Source organism: Theobroma cacao, chromosome 7 (genome assembly GCF_000208745.1).
Source record: "Theobroma cacao cultivar B97-61/B2 chromosome 7, Criollo_cocoa_genome_V2, whole genome shotgun sequence".
NCBI classification, from domain to species: domain Eukaryota; kingdom Viridiplantae; phylum Streptophyta; class Magnoliopsida; order Malvales; family Malvaceae; genus Theobroma; species Theobroma cacao.
Window position 1 is genome coordinate 3,510,032 of NC_030856.1, and position 22,449 is coordinate 3,532,480.

General features: G+C 33.2%; 3 protein-coding genes across 4 annotated transcripts; all 3 read right to left on the reverse strand.

The window, feature by feature from the left end:
* LOC18593746 (probable disease resistance protein At4g27220) lies at positions 1,718-9,894 on the reverse strand. 2 transcript variants are annotated; one of them, XM_018124968.1, is made up of 5 exons: positions 9,714-9,894; positions 8,930-9,060; positions 2,734-5,736; positions 2,175-2,313; positions 1,718-1,920 (listed from the first exon to the last, which is right to left on the reverse strand). In XM_018124968.1, the coding sequence occupies exon 3, from the start codon at positions 5,722-5,724 to the stop codon at positions 2,812-2,814; it is 2,913 nt and encodes a 970-aa protein (XP_017980457.1). In that variant the 5' UTR covers positions 5,725-5,736; positions 8,930-9,060; positions 9,714-9,894; the 3' UTR covers positions 1,718-1,920; positions 2,175-2,313; positions 2,734-2,811. The 2 variants fall into 2 exon arrangements, with proteins under 2 accessions (XP_017980457.1, XP_017980456.1); XM_018124967.1 differs by lacking the exons at positions 8,930-9,060; positions 9,714-9,894 and adding an exon at positions 9,677-9,681.
* Positions 11,811-13,094, reverse strand: LOC108662954 (cysteine-rich receptor-like protein kinase 15). The gene is made up of 3 exons (XM_018125067.1): positions 12,725-13,094; positions 12,504-12,654; positions 11,811-12,365 (listed from the first exon to the last, which is right to left on the reverse strand). The coding sequence occupies exons 1-3, from the start codon at positions 12,811-12,813 to the stop codon at positions 12,345-12,347; spliced, it is 261 nt and encodes an 86-aa protein (XP_017980556.1). The 5' UTR covers positions 12,814-13,094; the 3' UTR covers positions 11,811-12,344.
* LOC108662717 (probable disease resistance protein At1g61300) lies at positions 13,123-21,628 on the reverse strand. The gene is made up of 9 exons (XM_018124212.1): positions 21,436-21,628; positions 21,119-21,231; positions 18,521-20,360; positions 18,010-18,270; positions 17,903-17,953; positions 15,060-16,222; positions 14,043-14,229; positions 13,412-13,962; positions 13,123-13,322 (listed from the first exon to the last, which is right to left on the reverse strand). Exons 3-6 carry the CDS (start codon positions 20,303-20,305, stop codon positions 15,479-15,481), a joined length of 2,841 nt encoding a protein of 946 aa, XP_017979701.1. The 5' UTR covers positions 20,306-20,360; positions 21,119-21,231; positions 21,436-21,628; the 3' UTR covers positions 13,123-13,322; positions 13,412-13,962; positions 14,043-14,229; positions 15,060-15,478.

The following is a 22,449-nucleotide window of genomic DNA, read 5'->3' on the forward strand; positions in this document are numbered from 1 at the left end:
AACTCATAGAAAAACTTTTCAGTTTGGCAGATTTTAGAGAGCAAACATATTTAAACTGATGATCGTTGACTAGTATGCAAATCTTCCTTGAAAAGACCAAACTTTTCAGGTTGCATAGAATTCTTATTTCTAATTTTTATGAAGCTTCAGTGCAGTCATCTTGTATTGTCTCTGTGAATCAAATATATAAATAAATATATATATATATATATATATATATTACCCACAAATAGACACTTGCAGGGCGCTAAGCTCAAACTGGGACTAAACCACTGGTATCAAAGCATAAGGTACATGACATACTGACTGATAGCCTATAATAATGGCTTGGAGATAAAAGAGCTAAGTATACAGTTTATCAATTATCAAGCATCTAGTACTGACAGAGTTATTTCATTTGTGGGAGACGATACATTCTTGTCTGATGAAGAATCTTATTCAAGTGGACTTTTCTTAAACAAAACACCAGGTTGTTTGGGGTGTGGCAATTCATTTTCGCTTCCCAATGTCAGAATCACAAATGACATACTTGGCCTATCCTCTGGATATGCTGTTGTAAACTTAAACGACTGATAATGGATGAATTGTATCACTTCTGATAGATTGCAAAGACTCTCCTAAGCATTCGTCAACAAGTTTTAAAGGACTGCCTTATTTACATAATCTTCATGCCTGCAGCAAATTGAAACCCTTTTAGGTTTTATCAATCCAAGATAGGCAACAAAAAATTGATTATAAAAATATCTGCTGAAACTGACATGTTCAACAAGGTTGCCGCTTTGTGTTGGATGGTAAAGCCCTCTATTTTTTCTTCCCACTTATTATCTCCATCAATAATATACCAAAGCTAAAGAGATCTGATTTTACTGGAAGCAGTCCATCAATAGCATATTCCGTGCCATATAACCACTGCAGAACATTATCAAAAGCAATAAATATATGAGGGTATGTAGACATTATGAAAATAAAGTGAAAGTTAGTAAGTTCCAACCACTCTTTTAGCGTTCCCTTCAGTTTGGTCTCCTCCAAAAGTTCTAGCCAGTCCAAAATCTGAAACTTTTGGATTCATCTCACTATCAAGCAGAACGTTATTAGTTTTGAGATCTCTGTGAATAAAAAAAAATTATTCAAATGAAATGGCAAAGAATCTAATTAACTCGTTTGAAGAAACTTTGGATTTGCTAGCATCACCATTAACAAAGTGTTTTTTTTTTTTTTGTTTATTTTGCAAAGGACAACTTGGCACGATCTCTGTAAAGGAAATGACTGACAGTGAACAACCCCAAAAGCACAACACAGTGTTAATGCAGGAAGTTTTATCCTAAGCTTATCTTTCAATTCTGTATGATGAAATTTGATAAAGAAAAGCATACATGAACAAAAACAAAAAAAGCATTGAAAACAAGAGAAAATGTAGACTCCTACCTGATTCTGAAGCAGACATTTTAACATATAGATCCTGCCCTTTTGATTGAAATTGTCTGTAATCAATCAGATGATGAAACCGAAGGGCTCAACCACTACCTATTCCTCTGTTATCTGAACTAGTGTATGCCATATAGGAATAGTTCTACAGATACTTAGCCCTGCGTCCCTTAAAATTCATACTTTTAGTTACCCAAGAATGTGTAGCATCTTGCATTTTCAAATCTTTTAAATCTGACAAATCCATCTCTACTTTGGCAGTTGAATGGCTTATTGTGCTTACACCTTTGGGACCAGTCTGATGAGTTCTATCTTTCGGGAAATTCAGGCTTAAACATCAGCTTTCAGGGAATTAAGGCTTGAATCCTTTAAAAAGTGCAAGCTGAGCACCATCACGATTCCTTTTTGAACCACAAAGTCCATATCTGTCACAGTAGTCTCTTGGAGCAAATGAGAAAAGCATCCAAGCTTGCTTTCTGCATTTCATGTGTAGTCCTGTGATCAATGATTTCTATTTGAGACGCTTTGGATGGTTGACATATATAATAGAAATACCAGGTGGGTAGATCATGCATTGTTTTCATAAGATGATGTGATTGAGTGACTTTTGATGAATGCAGAATACACAAAGTGCAGCAGAAAACAAATTATAAACATTGAGGTCCCAGATAATTTGTATTTTTCAATAATATGCAGCTTGTTCCTCTAATCATTCTCTTGAGTGGACAAACATAACTTCAATGACTTACTTGTATTAAATGATTTCCAATTCATGAACCAGTTGAGACCAGTGTGGATGCGTTTTCTCACATCTGATAGGTTGCAGGACAGTCCTAAGAATTCACCACCGAGTTCAACAGGGGTGCCTTCCTCTCATAATCTCCATGCCTGCAGCAAATTGAAAACCTTTTAGTCATTTTATTAAAGTATTTTAATTCATAATAATTAAAGTATTTTATTTAAGTGTTAAAGTTCTATTTATAGTAGTAGTAATTATTATTATTATTATTATTATTATTATGAGTGTGTGTGTGTGTCTTTTTTTGTTTTAAAATTTGAAAAAAAAAATTAAAACCAAATTTGAAAAATGTGAGTGAAAATGAAAATAAAGGAAAGGGGTAGGACGTGTCAGATAGCAATTGGCTGAGATATGCAGATTGAAGGGTGTTTAGTTGGAGATTTTTCTATCATTCATAAAATTAAAGACTTGGTTTTATGTTTATATTAAAAAAGAGAAATTATTTAGCAAATGAGAAATTAAGAGATAAAAATATTTAGCAAATGAGAAAGAGATGAAAATAAACTCACAATTAATGTTTGCTGTTTTTAATAAGAAGCAAGAGCCTTGCACCCTCATTTAATCAAACACCTCTTCTCCATCTCATTCTACCAATACTGAACAAAGGGAGAAAGGACATCCTTAGCATCAGGCTGATCCCATTCCACTGATTCCCACCATTCTCTCGGGCTTACTATGATTCGTTTTAGAAAAGGAGGAGGCAATGGTTTCCCATTTTCAACAAGGGGAAGAGACAATGGGATCCTCTTTACTTCTGGACAATCGAATAATGTGACATGTTGGAGAGAATCTACAGGAATCACAAGTCCACCACGGCATATGCTTTTCAATTTTGGTAATTCTTCCAAGACTAATGATTTTAATTTGGGAAGAATAAATGTTGTTCCTTCTCGTTCCTGATTTTCTTCTGATGCTATTATTTCCTCCATTTCATAACAATTTCCAACTATAATTTCCTCTAAGTTTTGGAGGCTTTGCAACAGCTCAACTGGATACAACTTCTTAATCTCGTAACAAGAATACAGTTTCAGTGTTTTAAGAGAAGAGAAGAAGGCAGGTGGTGTTGGAGCATGAGAGGTAGATTCAATTTCTGCTGCTACTCCTACTCTCACAACTTCACGCAAGTTCCACAATGACTCAAGCCATAGCTCCTCAACGTTGTGAAGTGCGTTGCAAGACCATGATGACAAGTCAACCACACACTCTATCCCTTCACACCTCCGAATTCTACATTTCTTCAAGTCAGTTGCCTTACGAAACAAAGGAATATGGCTTAAACATTTGAAATCATTACACCCCTCAATACGTAAAGTATGAAGGTCATTTGGGAGCACTACATCGTCACACCTTTCTATCTCCAAATTTGTGAATTCAACATTTTTCTCAATTTCGTTGAAATCTGGGGAATACCCAATATAAATATTCACATCTGGTCCCACTTGAAAATCGAAAGATGTAGGCCATTTACCTTGTGTAGACTCTGCATATTTCTTAAACTCTTGCATGTCGCAAAATGAACATGAAACACACTCAAGCTTCCTCAATTTGCCTACTTCTTCCCCCCTTAAATGTAACTCCACCAGTAAGCATTGCAGATGAGAAATCTTCACTAATATTCCCATTGGTAGCTCCTTTAGATGCGTTGACCCTAGACGAAAATATCTAAGGTTTTGTAACATTTCTATACCATGAGGAAACTCCTCAATGCTTGTACTAAAAAGGTCCAACTTTCTCAGTGCTCTGAGCTCTGCTAATGAAGGCACATATTTTAACATGTGACAATTAGCAAGTATCAATGCATTGAGATTTTTCAACTTAGAGATGGAATTGGGTAGATTCTCAATCTCATAATTACCAGAAAGATTTAGAACTTTTAGCCCAAGCATGTGCTCAAAGAAAGATTCTGAAATCCTTTTTAAGTCACAATATTGCAATATCAAAGTTGACAAATGAGGACATTCAGGTGATATGTGAGCAGGGATTTCTATTAATTTTGAATTTCGCATCAAAGAAACCTTCTCAACACTCGTTGTCCATTCTTGCTCACTTGGTAGTTCCTCCAACTGCACATTGGCTTTTACCATGAACTGATGACCTTTAATATACAATGCCAGGTCTCTCAAAACATCATGCATCTTAACTCCTCTTTCATCCAAATAAGTTTCATCCCTCTCTAACAAGCAATTATTTTCAAGCTTATTTAAAATGCTATGGCCTCTGTCATGCATTTCTTTTCTAGTCCTCAAGCCATCAAGGAGTCCTTCATCTATCCAGTTTTCAATTAATTCAACTTTTTCAATCACAAAATCTTCAGGATACAAGGAGCAATATAAGAAACAATTTTGAATTTTTGGATCTTTCAAATGGTCATAACTGAACCTCAAACGCTCAAATATTTCAACATCTGATCCTTTCACACTTTTCACATGCTCTTCTAATTCAGTTAATGCATTTCTCCACTCACAAATATCATTTACCCCCTTCATGCTTTCAGCTATTGTGACAATGCTAAGTGGTAAACCGCCACAGTGCTCAACAATTTTGTTGACAATGTCTTTTAAATTTTGATCTTGTACAACACTATGCCCCACATGATCTAAGAATAAGTTCATGGACTCTGTCTTTGAAAGTGGTTGCACTTTGACCACCTTACAATCCATAGATTGACAAACCTCAATCGATCTACTAGTGAGTACAACTTTCCTCTCCATGCCTAGTATTGGTTCAGGGATTCCCACATCCAATAAAGAAAATCGTTTCCAAACATCATCTAAAATTAACACATATCTTTTTCTCTCCAAAACATCCTTTATTGTTGTTGCTTGTTGCAATTTATTTTTAGGAAGAGATTGTTTAAGAGAATCTGCGATATCTTCTTGCAATTTGAAAATATTCAAATTTTTTGATACAGTGACCCATATCACTTTATCAAACTTCTCACTTTCCTTTAACAATTGATTATTGATATGCTTCATGATGGTAGTTTTCCCTATACCACCCATTCCACATATTCCAATCATTCCAACCTTATCACCCATCAAATACTTCCAAATTTGCTCTATTACATCAATTTCACCTTTTATATTTGGTGTTGGTAATGTCACCCCAGCGGTTGGAGGCCCATCAACTGCCACACCGTTAGGGAAACTACCTTGTTGGTGAATTTCCTTTACCTCTTCAATCTTTCGACAAACAAATTTTCCAAAATGACCACGTAAGAAGTATGAAACAACACGGAACTTGGTTTCAATCTTTTCCATTTCAGTGTTTACCTTTTCTACATCTTTAAACCAATTCTCCACTTCTTTCTTCACCACTTTTCCATGACGAAGCTCCGCTTCCTTTTTTAATACGAGGTCTTCCTTTTGATCATTTAGATCATTCACTTTTCTTCGAAGATCATTCATATGTTCTTCAAGTTTCGGGTGATGATCTATGTATGTACAGATTGGACCACCAAAGCACTTTATTGCTTCAAAAATTGGCCCTATAAGCTCCATATAAGCTATTCCCTGTAGTTTAATAAACCAAGATATATTATATCTCCATATGACATAAGCTACTCCCTCTTTATACTAAAATTCTATATTTTCCATATAATATAGAATATGTTAGAAAAAAATGTTACTAAATAAAAGATTTTTACCAATTCTTCTTAAGAAAAAACATAATATTTTTGAAAACAATATAAGAAAAAAGATGTTTTTGTTTCCATCATGTTTGAGTATAATATTTACATTTCCAACACTGTTTATATCTAAATGAATGTATTCATTTTGCCCCTTAAAGAACCATCGCAAATTCTTGAATATATCATATCTATATGGTTCCTAGTTTTGATCATTACAACAATAATAAAAGGATGGTGAGAATGGAGAAGTCAATCTACTATAAATATATAAATAACAAAATTTTGATAAAAGAAGGAAACGATTTAAAATTGATAACTTCCTCTTCTAACACATACACATATTAAATAAATGTTATATATTTATTAATCAATGCAAAATTTTAATTTTCATATTGAAAGACTAAATTTACTAAATTTGATTATCCATTTTACACATTTAATAAAAATTTAAGTTAGAATATGTAAGAATATCTAATTGTTAGCGTTAATAACTGTAGAAATTACCATTTAATGTTGAAAATGGATATTTTGACAAAAAAAAATACAGGTATAATGCTAAAAAAACCCTTGAATTATTTACGAAAATTTAAAAAAAATTATTCTTTTATTATGTTCAACCATGCCCTTATGCTTTTATTTAATTTATATTAAATAAGCCTTTATAACTAATAGTTGATTAATTGTTATTAATCAAAATATCTCTCGTCATTTTATACTCACGTGGTGTTGATGTGGCGTTGATGTGTGGAGTAAAGAATGAGATATGATTATGTCATCATACCACATCAACAAGCTTTAAAATATCTTAAACAATAATTACAAGAATAAACTGAGAATGCAGAATGACATTAAAAATACATAATTTCTTCTACAAATTATTTGGAAAGACGAAGAGCAGAGGTTAAGTTGACCAGTCAATAATTAATTCCTTGGCTCCTTGTTAGGTACTACTCCTATCTTGAGAGGACGTTGGTTAAATATGGGGAGAAAGGGACTGTCAAAAAAAAATTATCGGGAGAAAGGGAAGATTAATATATAATTATTCATAAACAGTTGTTTTTATACTAGAGCTAGAATATTTCCTTATATTGGAGGTTTATTATAAAATAAATCAGGGCTAGTACAACTAATCTATTTAAACTTAACGGCCATTTTTTCTTTTGATGGGAAAAATAAAAACAAAGAGAATTTCACAAACATCTCATATAAGATTAATAAATGTCATATATTTGTATTAAATAAATGTCAGGTATCAATGTAAAGTTTTAATTTTGATATTCAAAGACTAAATTTAGTACATTTGATTATTTTCATATATTCAGTTTACACATTTAATACAAATTTAAATTAGATAATTAGGTAAGAATTTCTAATTGTTAGCCTAAATGAATATTGAAATGACCACTTAATGTTAAAAATGGATATTTTCATGCAAAAGCATATATTTGATAGCATAACTCAAACAAAAGAAAAACTTTATACTATTAAAATTTGCACTGATTCCATTTCGTTCTTTTCTAATTGTTTCATAATGCTTGTATTGTCTATTATTTCTATTAATTTTTTTTAACAATTACTCCTAATTTGAATTTTCAGTACTTATTACTAATATAATAGTTAGTCAACAATTTACAGTCAAAATTTACCTTATATAATTACTTATTGCTTTACCTTACAAATATGAGATGTTGGTACATTTTTGTTAGAGACTATAGTTGCTTAGGTTATTTTAATCCTTTTTTTCCCATATATTTTGTCTACTAATATTTAGTTTTATGGTTCCCTAGTCTCAATTCCATCATCAAAAGTTTGATTTCTTCTTTTTGTATGCCTCTTTGAATTATTCAATTCGATCTTTATATATATTTTGACCTCTTTGATTTATTATTATTTGGTAATTATGTATTTCGAAGTCCTTGCTGAATTATTCAATTTCTTTATTTTTTTAGTAAATTGTTTTACTATGCTCATATTTGTAAATTTTCATCAAAATCAATTACTCTTCCAACTATCAAGATCTTTAAGACATTATTGATCAACATGCATAATTCCAATTTTTTTTTTTGGCAATTTTTTAATGTTCTTATTTAGATTCTAAATTAAAAGAATTATTGTAAATAACATCATCACCCTTGTACTGAACTGACTAAATATAGTTTTGAATAATAATAAACATCATCTAGGCCAAAAATAATAATAAAATATTAAACATCAATGACCAAAGAAATATTAAGCATTTTGAATATTCGTAAAGATTTTCAATTGAGTCTCCTTGATGAATTATTCAATTTCTTTATTTTTTAAGTAAATTGTTTTACTTTATTCGTATTTGTAAATTTTCATTAAAATCATTTATTCTTCTAATTATCAAGATCTTTACGACGTTGTTCATTGCATGGGAAAATTTTCATTAAAATCATATATTTTATGTTGTTATCAATATTCCTAACTAAAAAGTATATATTGTAAATAAAATCCTCAACCTCGCATTGCACGGGCTAAATCTAGTTTTCAATAACATCACCTAAAATAATAATAATAATAATAAACATCAAACAACCAAGCAAATATTAATCATTTTGAATAGTGTAATCTATCCATACGTAAGGAATAGTATATCTTTTCGATAATTAGAACAAGAAAGCTTGTGAAAACAACAATATATCTCAAAAAAGACATTTGAAAAATACTTGCCAGAATAAACAGAGAATGACATACAAAACACCTGGTTTCTTCTTCAAATTATTTGGAAAGATGAAGCCCAAAGGTCAATTAAAATGATCCACAAACCTCCCTGACTCTTTGTTCAGCACAAACTTCTTAGGCAGAAGAAACAAATTGACATAAAATTAACAAGGAAAATTATTTTAATAAAAATGAAAATTTTATGTGCTAAAATTTTCAGAATCATTCATTTTCAGTTTTCACTAACTATAATTAATTTTCACCTAATTAAGTGAAAAAAAGCATGACACAGACCAATAAACAAAATAATTATGTGGAAGGAAAGATGATGAATCTGTGTTATAAATCTAAAATATGAACCCATATCTATACTAAACAGTTTAATTTACCTAGTCAAATGAGGCAGATGAGCTGATACTTCTATCCTCAAGGATTCTTGCTTAAGTTTGCAAAAGTAGATCTCCTTGCAAAAAATTGTCAAGAAAATAGCAACAAGCAGATCTCCTTCCGAAAATATCCTCTATGAAGGAAAATGAATAATGAAGCACATGAGTTATTGAAAAGTGGGAAAGATTAATATTTATGTAAGAAACTGAAATAAATGCCCAACTTGTGTCTTAATATTGACATGGAACTTATAATAAGATGAATTTATGTTATAATTTAAGATTCTGATTAATTAATGTTATCAAAGATAAAACTAAATCATAAGTACACACAACTTAATTCAGTAAGGCAGTGAAGTGATATTTCTATCCTGAAAAGACCCTCAATTAATTGGAGAAACAAGTGCAGTCAAGAAAAATAGCAGCAACAAATAGATTATCTCCTTGCAAAAAAGAAATCCCCAATCCTATGAGAGAAGAGAATCAATGGATTATGAAGAAAAAAAATTAAAGTCGGCAGCACCCAATCAATTGACTCTTTGGTTGATGCATGATTCTTTTTTATCTAAAGAGTAGGCTTTAAATCCCTCTTTCCCCAATTAAAAAGAAAGAATAAAAATCAGAAAATATAAAGAAAATGAATTATGAAAAACATGAACTATTGAAAAGTGGGCAAGATGAATATTTGTACGGATCTTATGTTAAGATGGGTTTGTGTTATAAGGTAAGTTTCTGATTAATTAATGTTACCAAAGATGAAAGCAAATAATAAGCATAGACAGTTTACCTGGGTCAGTGAGGCAGTGAATTAATTGATACTTCTATCCTCAAAAGGTCTTTATTAATTTTCGGAAACAAGCATGTGGAAGAAAAATAAACAGCAACAAGCAGATGATCTCCTTGCCAAATTAAAAGAAAATCCTAAACTTAATCTTCCGTGAGAGGAAAATTAATGAATTATGAAGCAAATAAGAGTTAAAAGTCAATCCAAAGTCGTCGCACTAGTTGTGAAGTCACTTTCCTCGGAGCTGTTTCACAATAATGCAAATGTGAATAGAAGAAAAACTGGCAAAGTAGGACAGAATTATGGGGCCACTTATCCTACTCTCCTTCATTATTTGAAAAGATAAATTGTTGAAGAATAGCCCTCAATTGGGGTATTTCCATTCCATCATCCGCTGTTTAAATCAGAAAAAAAGAAGCAGCAAAGCAAAGCCAAGGTAAGATGATAGCAGCTAGGAAAATCTCTTGTCCAAATATTAATATATATCTTTCGTGCCAAGAGATAATAAATTATGAGAAAAAATAATTAATAGTCGTTGGGAAAGGTGAGTCAATGCAGCAAGTCATCGTTAAAATTAAATTATGGGAAAAAAAATAATAGTAGGTGAGACAATGCTGTAAGTCATTGCTAACATTGCTAACGTTTGCACCAAACTTTAAATTATGGGGAAAAAATTAATTAATAGTCAATGAGTCAATGCTGCAAGTCGTTGCTAACATTCCGAACGTTTGAACCAAACTTTAAATTATGGGGAAAAAAATAATTAATAGTCAATGAGTCAATGCTAAAATATTGCTAACATTTGTACAAAACTTTAAATTATGAGAAAAAAATAATTAATAGATAGTGAGTCAATGCTAACAATATTGCTAACATATGTACAAATCTTATATAAATCTTAATAATTATTATATGAATCTTCTATAAAGCCGATTGACTTGAGAAAAGATAAACAGGGAAAGTAAGGTTATCCTCGAATTTTTTCTTTTTATTAACATATGACAAGTTCCCAGGCAAAAGCGAAAATTCAAATTATTTCTATAATGAAGGGCTAATTAACACCTTATTAATTGTTAATTAAGTCTCCTTAAAACTACTCATTCAGATAAATCATAATGTTTTTCCTTTTGATATATATAAAAAAGCTGTTCTAACTATATGAATTTGTTCGATCATTGATTTTCTCAATCAATCAGTTAGAGTTGAGCAGCAGATAATGTTTTAAGAAGTTGACGTGAATAAAATATTGTGAGACAATGAGCAGAGGGAATGAGTAAACAAATATATTACTCGACTCTATAACAAAGAGTAGGAACTTCAAATGTCAATCTATGATTTAATTATCGGATTAATATGTGCTACTAACACAATCAATGGTCCTGAATATCAAGAGTTGTTTGTTATTAACACTACTCTGAATTAGTATTTGTAATGTTTTTCCTTTATTCTTAATCAATTCTAGATATGGAAATTTGTTTGACCGTTGGCTTTCTGAATCTATCAGGAATTGAATAGACAAGGTGTTGTTATAGGAAAGTTCATGCAATTGAATACATAAAGTGTGAAGTAATGAGCAGCCATTTTTAATTATTGATTAAGTTGCTGCAGTTCTGAAACTCGTGATTATGATGAGATGTAAATTTGATGAAGTTATTATAACCCAAGATTAATTTAATCAGCTATCAATGTCAAAGAACTTCACTTTCCTAGCTCATAAACCGTGAACAGCCATTTTTAAATCTTGCTTGCAGTGTGTACAGATCATATATCTCAGATGATAGAGTTCGGCAGGAAATCAATCGAATGATTGGGCTAAAGCCAAGATCTTCCATGCTGATAAGAATAAATGTATCTGATTGAGAGAAACTGAATATGCCTACTCCATAAAAACAATGAATCAAAATATTATTATGCCTGTAAATATTTTTATGGTACATTAAAGGCAAAGAACTTGACATGGGACAGGCAACAAGATCGTCGATAACATCATCAATGATTACATTCGAGCCTTCTATTAAGTTTATGTAACAAATACAAATAAGTAATGGCTTATCATGCATTCTTATTTTTGTTATGATATGAGCATTAAACGACTCTTCCTCAATGAAACATCTGAAAGAGTGTAGGATAAAAGAAATCAAAACAATTTACAACTGATGAAGTTTCAGTCCAGTCATCTTGTTAATGTCTCTGTGAGACAAATATACCGCAAGTAGGCACTTGCAGGGTGCTATGCTCAAATTGGGACTAAACTACCGGTATCAAAGCCTAAGGTACAAAACATACTGCTCAATAGCATATAATAATAATGACTTGGAGATGAAAGAGTTAAGTATACAGTTAATCAATTATCGAGCATCTAGTACTGACAGGGTCATTTCATTTGTCGAAGAAGATACATGATTGTCTGATGAAGAACCTTCTTCATGAAGTGGTCTTTTCAGCAATAGAAAACTACGTTGTATGGGTGTGGCAATTTAGTTTCACTTCCCAACATCAGAATCACAGATGACATACTTGGCCTATCCTCAGGATGCTGTTGTACACTTAAAAGACTAATATGGATGCATTGTATCACTTCTAATAGGTTGCAAGACTCTTCTAAGCATTCTTCAACAAGTTCTGAAGGGTGCCTTATTTCCATAATCTCCATGCCTGCAACAAATTGAAACCCTTTTAGGTTTTATCAGACCAAGATAAGCAACTAAAATTTGATTATAATCCCTGCTTAAAGAGCAGGGTTCAAATCCCCCTTCCCCCAAGTCCAAAAAAAAAAAATCGGCTGAAACTGACATGCTCAACAAGGTTGGCGCTCTGAGTTGGATGGTAAAGGCCTCTATCTTTCTTCCCACTTAATATCTCCAGCAGTAATATACCAGAGCTAAAGACAATTGATTTTGCTGAAAATAGTCCATCAATAGCATATTCTGGTGCCATATAACCACTGCAGAACATCATTTAAAGCAATAAATATATGAGGATTTTTAGACATTATGAAATAAAGTGACACTTACTAAGTTCCAGCCACTCTTTTAGCATTCCCTTCAGTTTGGTCTCCTCCAAAAGTTCTAGCCGAGCCAAAATCTGAAAATTTTGGATTCATCTCACTATCAAGCAGGACGTTACTACCTTTAAGATCTCTAAATAATCCTCAATCCTGAATCTTGATGAAGATAGAGTAGTCCCCTAGCATTGTCACAGATAATTCCCAAACTCTTGGACCAATTCAGTCCTTTACTTCTTGTTTGATCTGGCAATTGGTAGGTATTCTCTTCATGTCAGTCCAATATCATTTTTGATCTTTGGAAGCAGCAAACTGCACCATGTGTAAAATGTATGAAATATTTATAATAAGAGAAACAATAAACCAAACCAAATTGACAGGTTTTCAATGATTCAGACCACAAATGAATGAGTGAAGGCTTCTGTTAAGCATGTACTCATAAACCAGCAGTCTTTACTTTCTGTGAATGCACCACCCAAGAAGCCTTACAAGATTCTGATGTTGAAGTTTGGCAATCAATTTTACTTCATTTTTAAACTCTTTCAATCTTGTCCAGAACTTTTTGAAAGCCTCTTCACAGCAATTTCTTGTCCGTTTGCTAGTGTCCCCTGGAAAACTACACTTTAGATTGAGCTTCAATAATAAAGATAAATTCTCTGTACTTAAGGTAACTTCAATTATATGATGCAACTTTTACCTTATAAACAGTTCCAAAACCACCTTCCCTTACCTTGATGTCCACAGAAAAGCTATCAGCAGCACGAGCTATGGTATGAGGCTCAAATATTGGAAGCTCCATGTCTTCATCTTGGCCTTGATTTTCTTGATCATTTTCCTTATTGTCTTTTGTTTCTCTGAAACAGTAGCCAAAATAGGCTTGGCAATCACCATAAAATATGATAGATTCTTATGCATTTTGATTGAGCTAGATAATTGGACAAAAAGCTGATGTGGTTTTTGAGATCACACAAGACCATGCATCTCCAGTCATTTGCTTCATTAAAAACTCTATTTTCACACTGATAAGCATTGAAGAAACTGCATGTTGATTTGCTAGCATCACTATTAACAAAGTAATTTTTAACAAAGGAACAAAATGAGCATTTTTGTGAAGGATATATCAAAGTTACCTTTCAACTTTCTGGGGCTTCTGTAAATGTAATAACTGACAATAAACAGCCCCGAAAGCACAGGACAGTAGTGTTCTAATCACTGCAGCAAGCTCCATCCTAAGCTTATCTTTCAATTCTGTATGACGGAATTTGATAAAGAAAAGCATATATGAACAAAAAAAAGTAATGAAAACAAGAGAAAATGTACACTCATACCTGATTTTGAAGCAGACATTCTAACATATAGATCCTGCCCTACTGATTGAAACTGTTTGTAATCAATCAAATTATCAAACCAAAAGGCGCAACCACAACCTCTTCCTCCATTATCTGAACTAGTGTATGCTTGGCTTTCTGCATTCCATGTGAAGTCTTGTATCATCAGTTTGGTTGAGAACAAGTCCTGTGATCAATGATTTCTATTTGAGACATTTTGTATGGTTGAAATATCAAATAGAAATACCAGGCTGATAGATCATGCATTCTTTTATAGGATGATGTGATTGACTGACTCTTCATCAATGAACTATACACAAAGTGCAGTAGAAAACAAGTAACAAACATTTAGATTTATGATAACTTGTCAATATGGGGGGCTAAACTTCTTTGATAAAAATTCGAAGTTTATTTCATGATGTCCTGAGCTTAGCTAGGCATCTTTCTAAACGCTCAAAAAGCGTTTTATAGCTAATGGACAGATTAGTGATCTGAAGAGGTAGTAATCTTGTTTTTAATCTTTAGCCAGGGCCTTTTGGCTAGCTGCTCACTCACTTTCAAAGAAGTGCTTCTAAACATTTATGAGAAATAGGGGATGCTCTGTTTGTAATTGCAGGGTAAAGACAAATTTTTAATTAGTGGTTTGTCATGACCAGTAATATCTCTCCAATACCTATGTTGAGAAGAGAGAAAAATAAAATGGCTAAGAGCAATGTTATACATGAAATGGGTTTACATAGACATTGAGTTTCAAAGGAGCCGTAGCTGGTACTGTTATAAAGTTTGGACTGAGAAGGAGAAAGTTTTATGCATCATTTTGTGGATGAATGAGGTAAGAAGATTTAGTACATAAAAAGGTATTCGATTGGGGATTTTACCGCCATACATAAAATTAAAAACCTTATTTTCTTTTTTATAAAAAGAAGAGCAATTATATACCAAATGAGAAAGAGATAAATGAATAAAAATAAAAACAGAATGTTTGCAATTTTAACAAGAAGCAAGAGGGCACTGTACCATTGAGGGCCGTGGAGCCACATTTAATCGAATAGCTCTTCTCCATCTCATTCTAATTATATGTAACAAAGGGAGAAAGGACATCCTTAGCATCAGGCTGATTCCATTTCTTCTCCTTTGTGATTTTCTTCCGATGCTATTATTTCCTCCATTTCTTCACAACTGCTAACACTAATTTCCTCTAAGTTTTGGAGGCTCTTCAACAGCTCAACTGGAAACAACTTCTTAATCTTCGAACATCTACACATATCTAATATTTTAAGAGAAGAGAAGATGGTAGGTGGTGTTGGAGCATCAGAGTAATTCTTTAGCAAATGAGAAAGAGATGAAAATAAACTCACAATTAATGTTTGCAGTTCTTAATAAGAAGCAAGAGCCTTACAGCCACAATTAATCAAACACCAATTCTCCATCTCATTCTACCAATATTGAACAAAGGGAGAAAGGACCTCCTTAGCATCAGGCTGATCCCATTCCACTGATTCCCACCATTCTCTCGGGCTTACTGTCATTTTTGGTAGAGAAGGAGGAGGAGATGGTTTCCCATTTTCAACAAGGGGAAGAGACAAAGGGATCCTCTTAACTTCTGGACATTCAACTATATGAAGAAATTGGAGAGAATCTGCAGGAATCATAAGTCCACCGCTGCAAATGCTTTTCAATTTTGGTAATTCTTCCAAGACTAATGATTTTAATTTGGGAAGAATAAATGTTGTTCCTTCTCCTTTGTGATTTTCTTCTGATGCTATTATTTCCTCCATTTCATCACAATATCTAACATCAATATTCTCTAAGTTTGGGAGGCCTTGCAACTGCTCAACTGGAAACAACTTCTTCACCCTCGAACAAAAACTGATATCTAATTTTTTAAGAGAAGAGAAGATGGCAGGTGGTGTTGGAGAATGAGAGGTAGATTCAATTTCAACTGCTACTCCTACTCTCACAACTTCACGCAAGTTTTTCAACAAAAATAGGCGTAACTCCTCAATGTTGTCAAGTGCGTCACAAGACGATAATGACAAGTCAACCACACACTCCATCCCTTTACACTGCCAAATTCGACATTCCTTCCAGTCAGTCGCCTTACGAAACAAAGGAATGTTGTTTAAACATTTGAAATCATCATACTTGTCAATAGTTAAAGTTTGAAGGTCATGTGGGACCACCCTAGGGACCAGTCTGATGAGTTCTATCTTTCAGGGAATTCAGGCTTAAACATCAACTTTCAGGGAATTAAGGCTTGAATCCTTCAAAAAGTGGGAGCTGAGTACCATCACAATTCCCTTTTGAACCACAAAGTCCATATCTGTCAAAATAGTCTCTTGGAGCAAATGAGAAAAGCATCCAAGCTTGCTTTCTGCATTTCATGTGTAGTCCTGTGATCAATGATTTCTATTTGAGACACTTATGATGGTTGACATAAAAAATAGAAATACCAAGTGGGTAGATCATGCGCTGTTTTCATAGGATAATGTGATTGATTGACTTTTGATGAATGAAGTATACACAAAGTGCAGCAGAAAACAAATTATAAACATTCTCTTCATTGGACAAACATAACTTCAATGACTTACTTGTATTAAATGATTTCCAATTCATCAACCATTTGAGACTAGTGTGGATGTGCAGGATAGTCCTAAGAATTCATCACCAAGTTCAACAGGGGTGCCTTCCTTCCTCCCATAATCTCCAAGCCTGCAGCAAATTGAAAACCTTTTAGTCATTTTGCTATATCTTTCAACATTTTAATTCATAATAATCAAAGTATTTTTGAAACATGCGAGTGAAAATGAAAATAAAGGAAACGGGTGGGAAGGTGTAATAGGAGGGGATGTAGGAAATGTGAGATAGCAATTGGCGGAGAAATGCAGATTGAAGGGTGTTGAGTTGGAGAATTTATTTTTATATTAAAAATAAAAAGTTAAAGACTTAGTTTTATTTTGATATTAAAAAAGAGAAATTATTTAACAAATGAGAAATTAAGAGATAAAAAGAGGACGTGGATGAAAATAAACTCACAGTGTTTGCAGTTCTTAATAAGAAGCAGGAGCCTTACAGCCACATTTAATCAAACACCTCTTCTCCATCTCATTCTACCACTGAGAATATCGAAGAAAGGGAGAAAGGACATCCTTAGCATCAGGCTGATCCCATTCCACTGATTCCCACCATTCTCTCGACCATACTGTGATTTCTTTTAGAGAAGGAGGAAGAGATGGTTTCCCATTTTCAACAAGGGGAAGAGACAAAGGGATCCTCTTTACTTCTGGACATTTGATTATATAAAGATATTGGAGAGAATCTGTAGGAATCATAAGTCCACCACTGCAAATGCTTTTCAATTTTGGTAACGTAGCCAACTTTAATGATTTTAATTTGGGAAGAATAAATGTTGTTCCTTCTCCTTTGTGATTTTCTTCTAATGCTATTATTTCCTCCATTTCATCACAATATCTAACATCAATATTCTCTAAGTTTGGGAGGCCTTGCAACTGCTCAACTGGAAACAACTTCTTCACCCTCGAACAAAAACTCATACGGAATCGTTTAAGAGAAGAGAAGATGGCAGGTGGTGTTGGAGCATGAGAGGTAGATTCAATTTCAACCGCTACTCCTACTCTCACAACTTCACGCAAGTTTTCCATCAAAAATAGGCCTAACTCCTCAATGTTGTCAAGTGCGTCACAAGACGATGATGACAACTCAACCACACACTCCATCCCTTCACACTCCCCAATTCGACATTCCTTAAAGTCAGTCGCCTTACGAAACAAAGGAATGTTGTTTAAACATTTGAAATCATCATCCTTGTTAATAGTTAAAGTTTGAAGGTCATGTGGGACCACCCTATCATCACACCTCTCTATCTCCAAATTTCTAAATTCAACCTTTTTCTTAATTTCTTTGAAATCTGGGAATCCCCGATATAAATACCCTTAAGTGGTCCCACTTGAAAAAAGAAAGATGTAGGCCATTTACCTTGCGTACACTCTGCGTATTTATTAAACTCTTGCACGTTGCGAAATGAACATGAAACCCACTCGAGCTTCCTCAATTGGCCTACTTCTTCTCCCTTTACAAACGTATCCTCTAGCATTAAGCATTGGAGATGACAAATCCTCCGTAATATTCCTACTGGTAGCTCTTTTAAAGCCCATGACCTCATACGAAGATCTCTCAAGTTTTCTAACATCTCTATGCCATGAGGAACCTCTCCAATTCCTGTACCCGAAAGGTCCAACTTTCTTAGTGATGTGAGCTCTACTAAGGAAGGCACATATTTTAACTGGTTACAACAAAAGAGTATCAATGCATTGAGAGTTTTCAAGTTAGAGNTCCTGTAGCATTAAGCATTGGAGATGACAAATCCTCCGTAATATTCCTACTGGTAGCTCTTTTAAAGCCCATGACCTCATACGAAGATCTCTCAAGTTTTCTAACATCTCTATGCCATGAGGAACCTCTCCAATTCCTGTACCCGAAAGGTCCAACTTTCTTAGTGATGTGAGCTCTACTAAGGAAGGCACATATTTTAACTGGTTACAACAAAAGAGTATCAATGCATTGAGAGTTTTCAAGTTTGAGATCGACTTCGGCAGATACTTTAAGAAAATATTATGTGAAAGATTTAAAACTTTTAACTCAGGCATGTGCTTAAAAAAAGATTCTGAAATCCTTTGTAAGCCACAATTTTGCAGTTTCAAAGTTGATAAATGAGGCCATCTAGGTGATATGTGAGGAGGAATTTCTAATATTGAATTTTGCATCAAGGAAACTTTCTCAACACTCACTGTCCATTCTTGCTCACTTGGGAATTCTTTCAATTGCATACCTGCTTTTACCATGAACTGATGACCTTTAATATACAACAACGCCATGTCCCTTAAAGCATCATGCATCTTAACTCCATCAATAAAATCTTCAGCCCTCTCTAATAGGCAATTATTTTCAAGCTTATTTAAAATGCTATAACCTCTGTGATGCATTGCTTCTCTGGTCTGTAAGCCGTCAAGGAGTCCCTCATCTATCCAATTTTCAATTAATCCTACTTTACTAATTATATAATCTTCAGGATATAAGGAGCAATATAGGAAACAATTTTGGATTTTTTGATCTTCCAAACGATCATAACTAAACTTCAAATGCTCAAATATTTCAATATCCGATCCTTTCACACTTTTCACACGCTCCTCTAATTCAATTAGTGCATTCTTCCACTCACAAATATCATCTACCTTCTTCATGCTCCCGGCGATCGTCACAATGCTAAGTGGTAAACCGCCACATTTCTCAACAATTTTATTGACAATGTCTTTTAAATTTTGATCCTGTACAACTTCAGGCCCCACGTGATGTAAGAATAAGTTCATGGACTCATTCTTTGAAAGCGGTTGCACTTTGACCACCTCACAACCCATAGACTCACAGACCTCAATCAATCTACTAGTGAGTACAACTTTCCTCCTCATTCCTAACGTTGGTTTAGGGATTCCCACATCCAATAGAGAAAATCGTTTCCAAACATCATCTAAGATCAACACATATCTCTTTCCCTCCAAAATATTCTTTAATTGTGCTGCTCGTTGCAATTCAGTTGTTGGAAGAGCTTGTTTCAAAGAATTTGCAATATCTTCTTGCAATTTGAAAATATTCAATTCTTTTGATACAGTGACCCATATCACTTGATCAAACCGATTATCCTTCAACAACTGATTATTGATATGCTTCATAATGGTAGTTTTCCCTATACCACCCATTCCACATACTCCAATCATTCCAACCTCATCACCCATCAAATACTTCCAAATTTGTTCTTTTACATCGATTTCACCTTCTAGATTTGATGTTAGTAATGTCACCCCGGTGGCTGGAGGCCCATCAACTGCCACACCGTCAAGGAAACTACCTTGTTGGTAAATTTTGTTTACGTTTTCAATAGTTTGGCAAACAAAACTTCCTAGACGGCCACGTGACAAGAATGAAACAGAAGGGAACTCCTCTTCAATGTTTTTGACTTCATTGCCGACCTTTTCTACATCTTTGAGCCAGTTCGCCACTTCTTTCTTCATCTTTTTCCCACAACGCTCCTCTGCTTCCATTTTTAGTTCGAGGTCTCGCTTTCGGGAATTTAGACTATTCACATTTCCTCGAAGCTCATTCATATAATCTTCAAGTTTCCGATGATGATTTATGTATGGACCCCCAAAGCTCCTTATCACTTCAACAGATGACAATATCCAATCCATATTATAAGCTCACTGCAGTTTAAAAACCCAACATCTATTAAGATTCTTGCTCCACCTATATTGTTTGAATATAACAAAGATAAAATTGTCAATGAAGCTTTGTTTCAATGGTAAGGAAGATGTGTAAGTTCGATATTACTTTTATGCTAGTTATTTATTTTATTGATAATTTGTTCATTGATATTTTACACTGAATGTAATCATTTGTTTTGTCATGACTGCAATTTGTATTTGTTCTTGTAATATCAAAAAATATATATGTAAAAGCATTTTTGTTTTTAACTAAAATTCCGAATTTCTATTGTTGGATTAATTAGTAATGAACTGTTTAATTGCTGTATTTCTTAAATTCCATTTTAGAATACTGGATGAAGCATCTGTAATATTTTTATAAAGCATTACCAAGTGTTTTATTTCTTTTATCTTATTTTTTATATTTTCCTTCAAATTTTCCTTAATATTTCACTTTCAAGCAAAACTAAGTAAATATAAACCATAAATAATTAATAAATGATTTATTTTTCTTTCCCTCCCTGTTGATAGCTATCACAAATTCTTGGATGTTAATTACATCATCAATAAAAGGAGGGATAAAGAGGAAAAACTAATTTTCAATAAAGATAAACATCAAAGACACTAAAGAATATTAATTAATATTTGTTTGAACAATCCTAAAAAATTTCAATTATGGATTAATATAATCTAAACATAAGTAAGGAAGCTTGTGATAACACCAATGTATCCCACAAAGACATTAATTAAGAAATAACTGCAGGAATAAATTGTGAGAGTAATGACCTTCAGGATATATACCTGGTTTGTTCTTCAAATTATTTGGAAAGATGAAACCAAAAGGTCAGTTAAAATGATCCACAAACCTCCTTGTCTTTTTGTTAAGCACAAACTTCATAGGCAGAAGAAACAAACTGCCATAAAATTAACAAGGAAAATTAGTAGTGTTAATAAAGGTGAAAATCTTATGTGTTATAGTCTTTAGAATTATACGCCTAATTAAGAAAATAGAGGTATGACACAAAACAAAGAATCAAAATAATTTAGTGGAAGGAAAGATGATGAATCTAAGACTCCAGAAAACATGAACCCAAATCTATGTTAAATAGTTGAATTACCTGGACAAGTGAGGTAGATGAGATGATACTTGTATCCTTAGAGGGTCTTAAGTTTGTAAAAGCAAGAAACCAAGATCTCTTTCAAAATTTGTGAAGAAAACAGCAACAAGCAAATCTCCTCCCAAACTGTTATCTATGAGAAGAAAATGAATAATGAAGCACATGAATTATTGAAAAGTGGACTAGGTAAATATTTATGTGGAAACTAAAATAAATGCCCAACTTTCACTTTAGCAGCAACAAGCAGATGATCTCCCTGAGAAGAGCATCAATGAATTGTGAAGCTAAAAAGAATTAAAAGCTGGCAAGTCAATGCAAAGTCGTCGCACAAATTGTACATTCACTTTCCTTGAAGTGTTTCACAGTAATGCAAATGTAAATTCAGTTTCCTTGAAGTTGTTCCACGGTAATGCACATGTGAATAGAAGAAAAACTGACAAAGTAGGACTGACTTATGGGGCCACTTGTCCTACTTTCCACGCCCCCATTATTGTCCTTGTCTTCTGTTTCGCAATAATGCAAATATGAATTTAACAGATGCCCTGGTCCCTGGATTAAGAAACTTATAACATTAATAAAAGTTTATAATTTAATAAGTGAATTAGTCTAACCAAAAAACTGAACAATTATAATTTTGTTGCTGATAACAAAGGTTTGATTATACACAGAATGTAATAAGTTATGATCTCCTAAATTTAGTCCAACTTATAAGTGCTTGAATTCATATATACTTTAAGTCCTCGGTGTTGAATTCTTTTCTTATTGCTGATAACTATGGTTTAATTATGTTCATAATGAAATAGGTTATGATCTCTTAAATGGAGTCCATTTTATAAGGAGACAGGAAAGAAAGAGCCCTGTGTTTAATGGCAGTGAAGCAACCAGATTGTTATAGCTCCTTTTATTGATTTTCCACTAAATAGCCACATCAGATTACTATGTATAGCCACTAAGTCAAATGAAGCAACGACCTCCTATCAAGAAAATAACAAACAACACATCTCCTTGCAAATT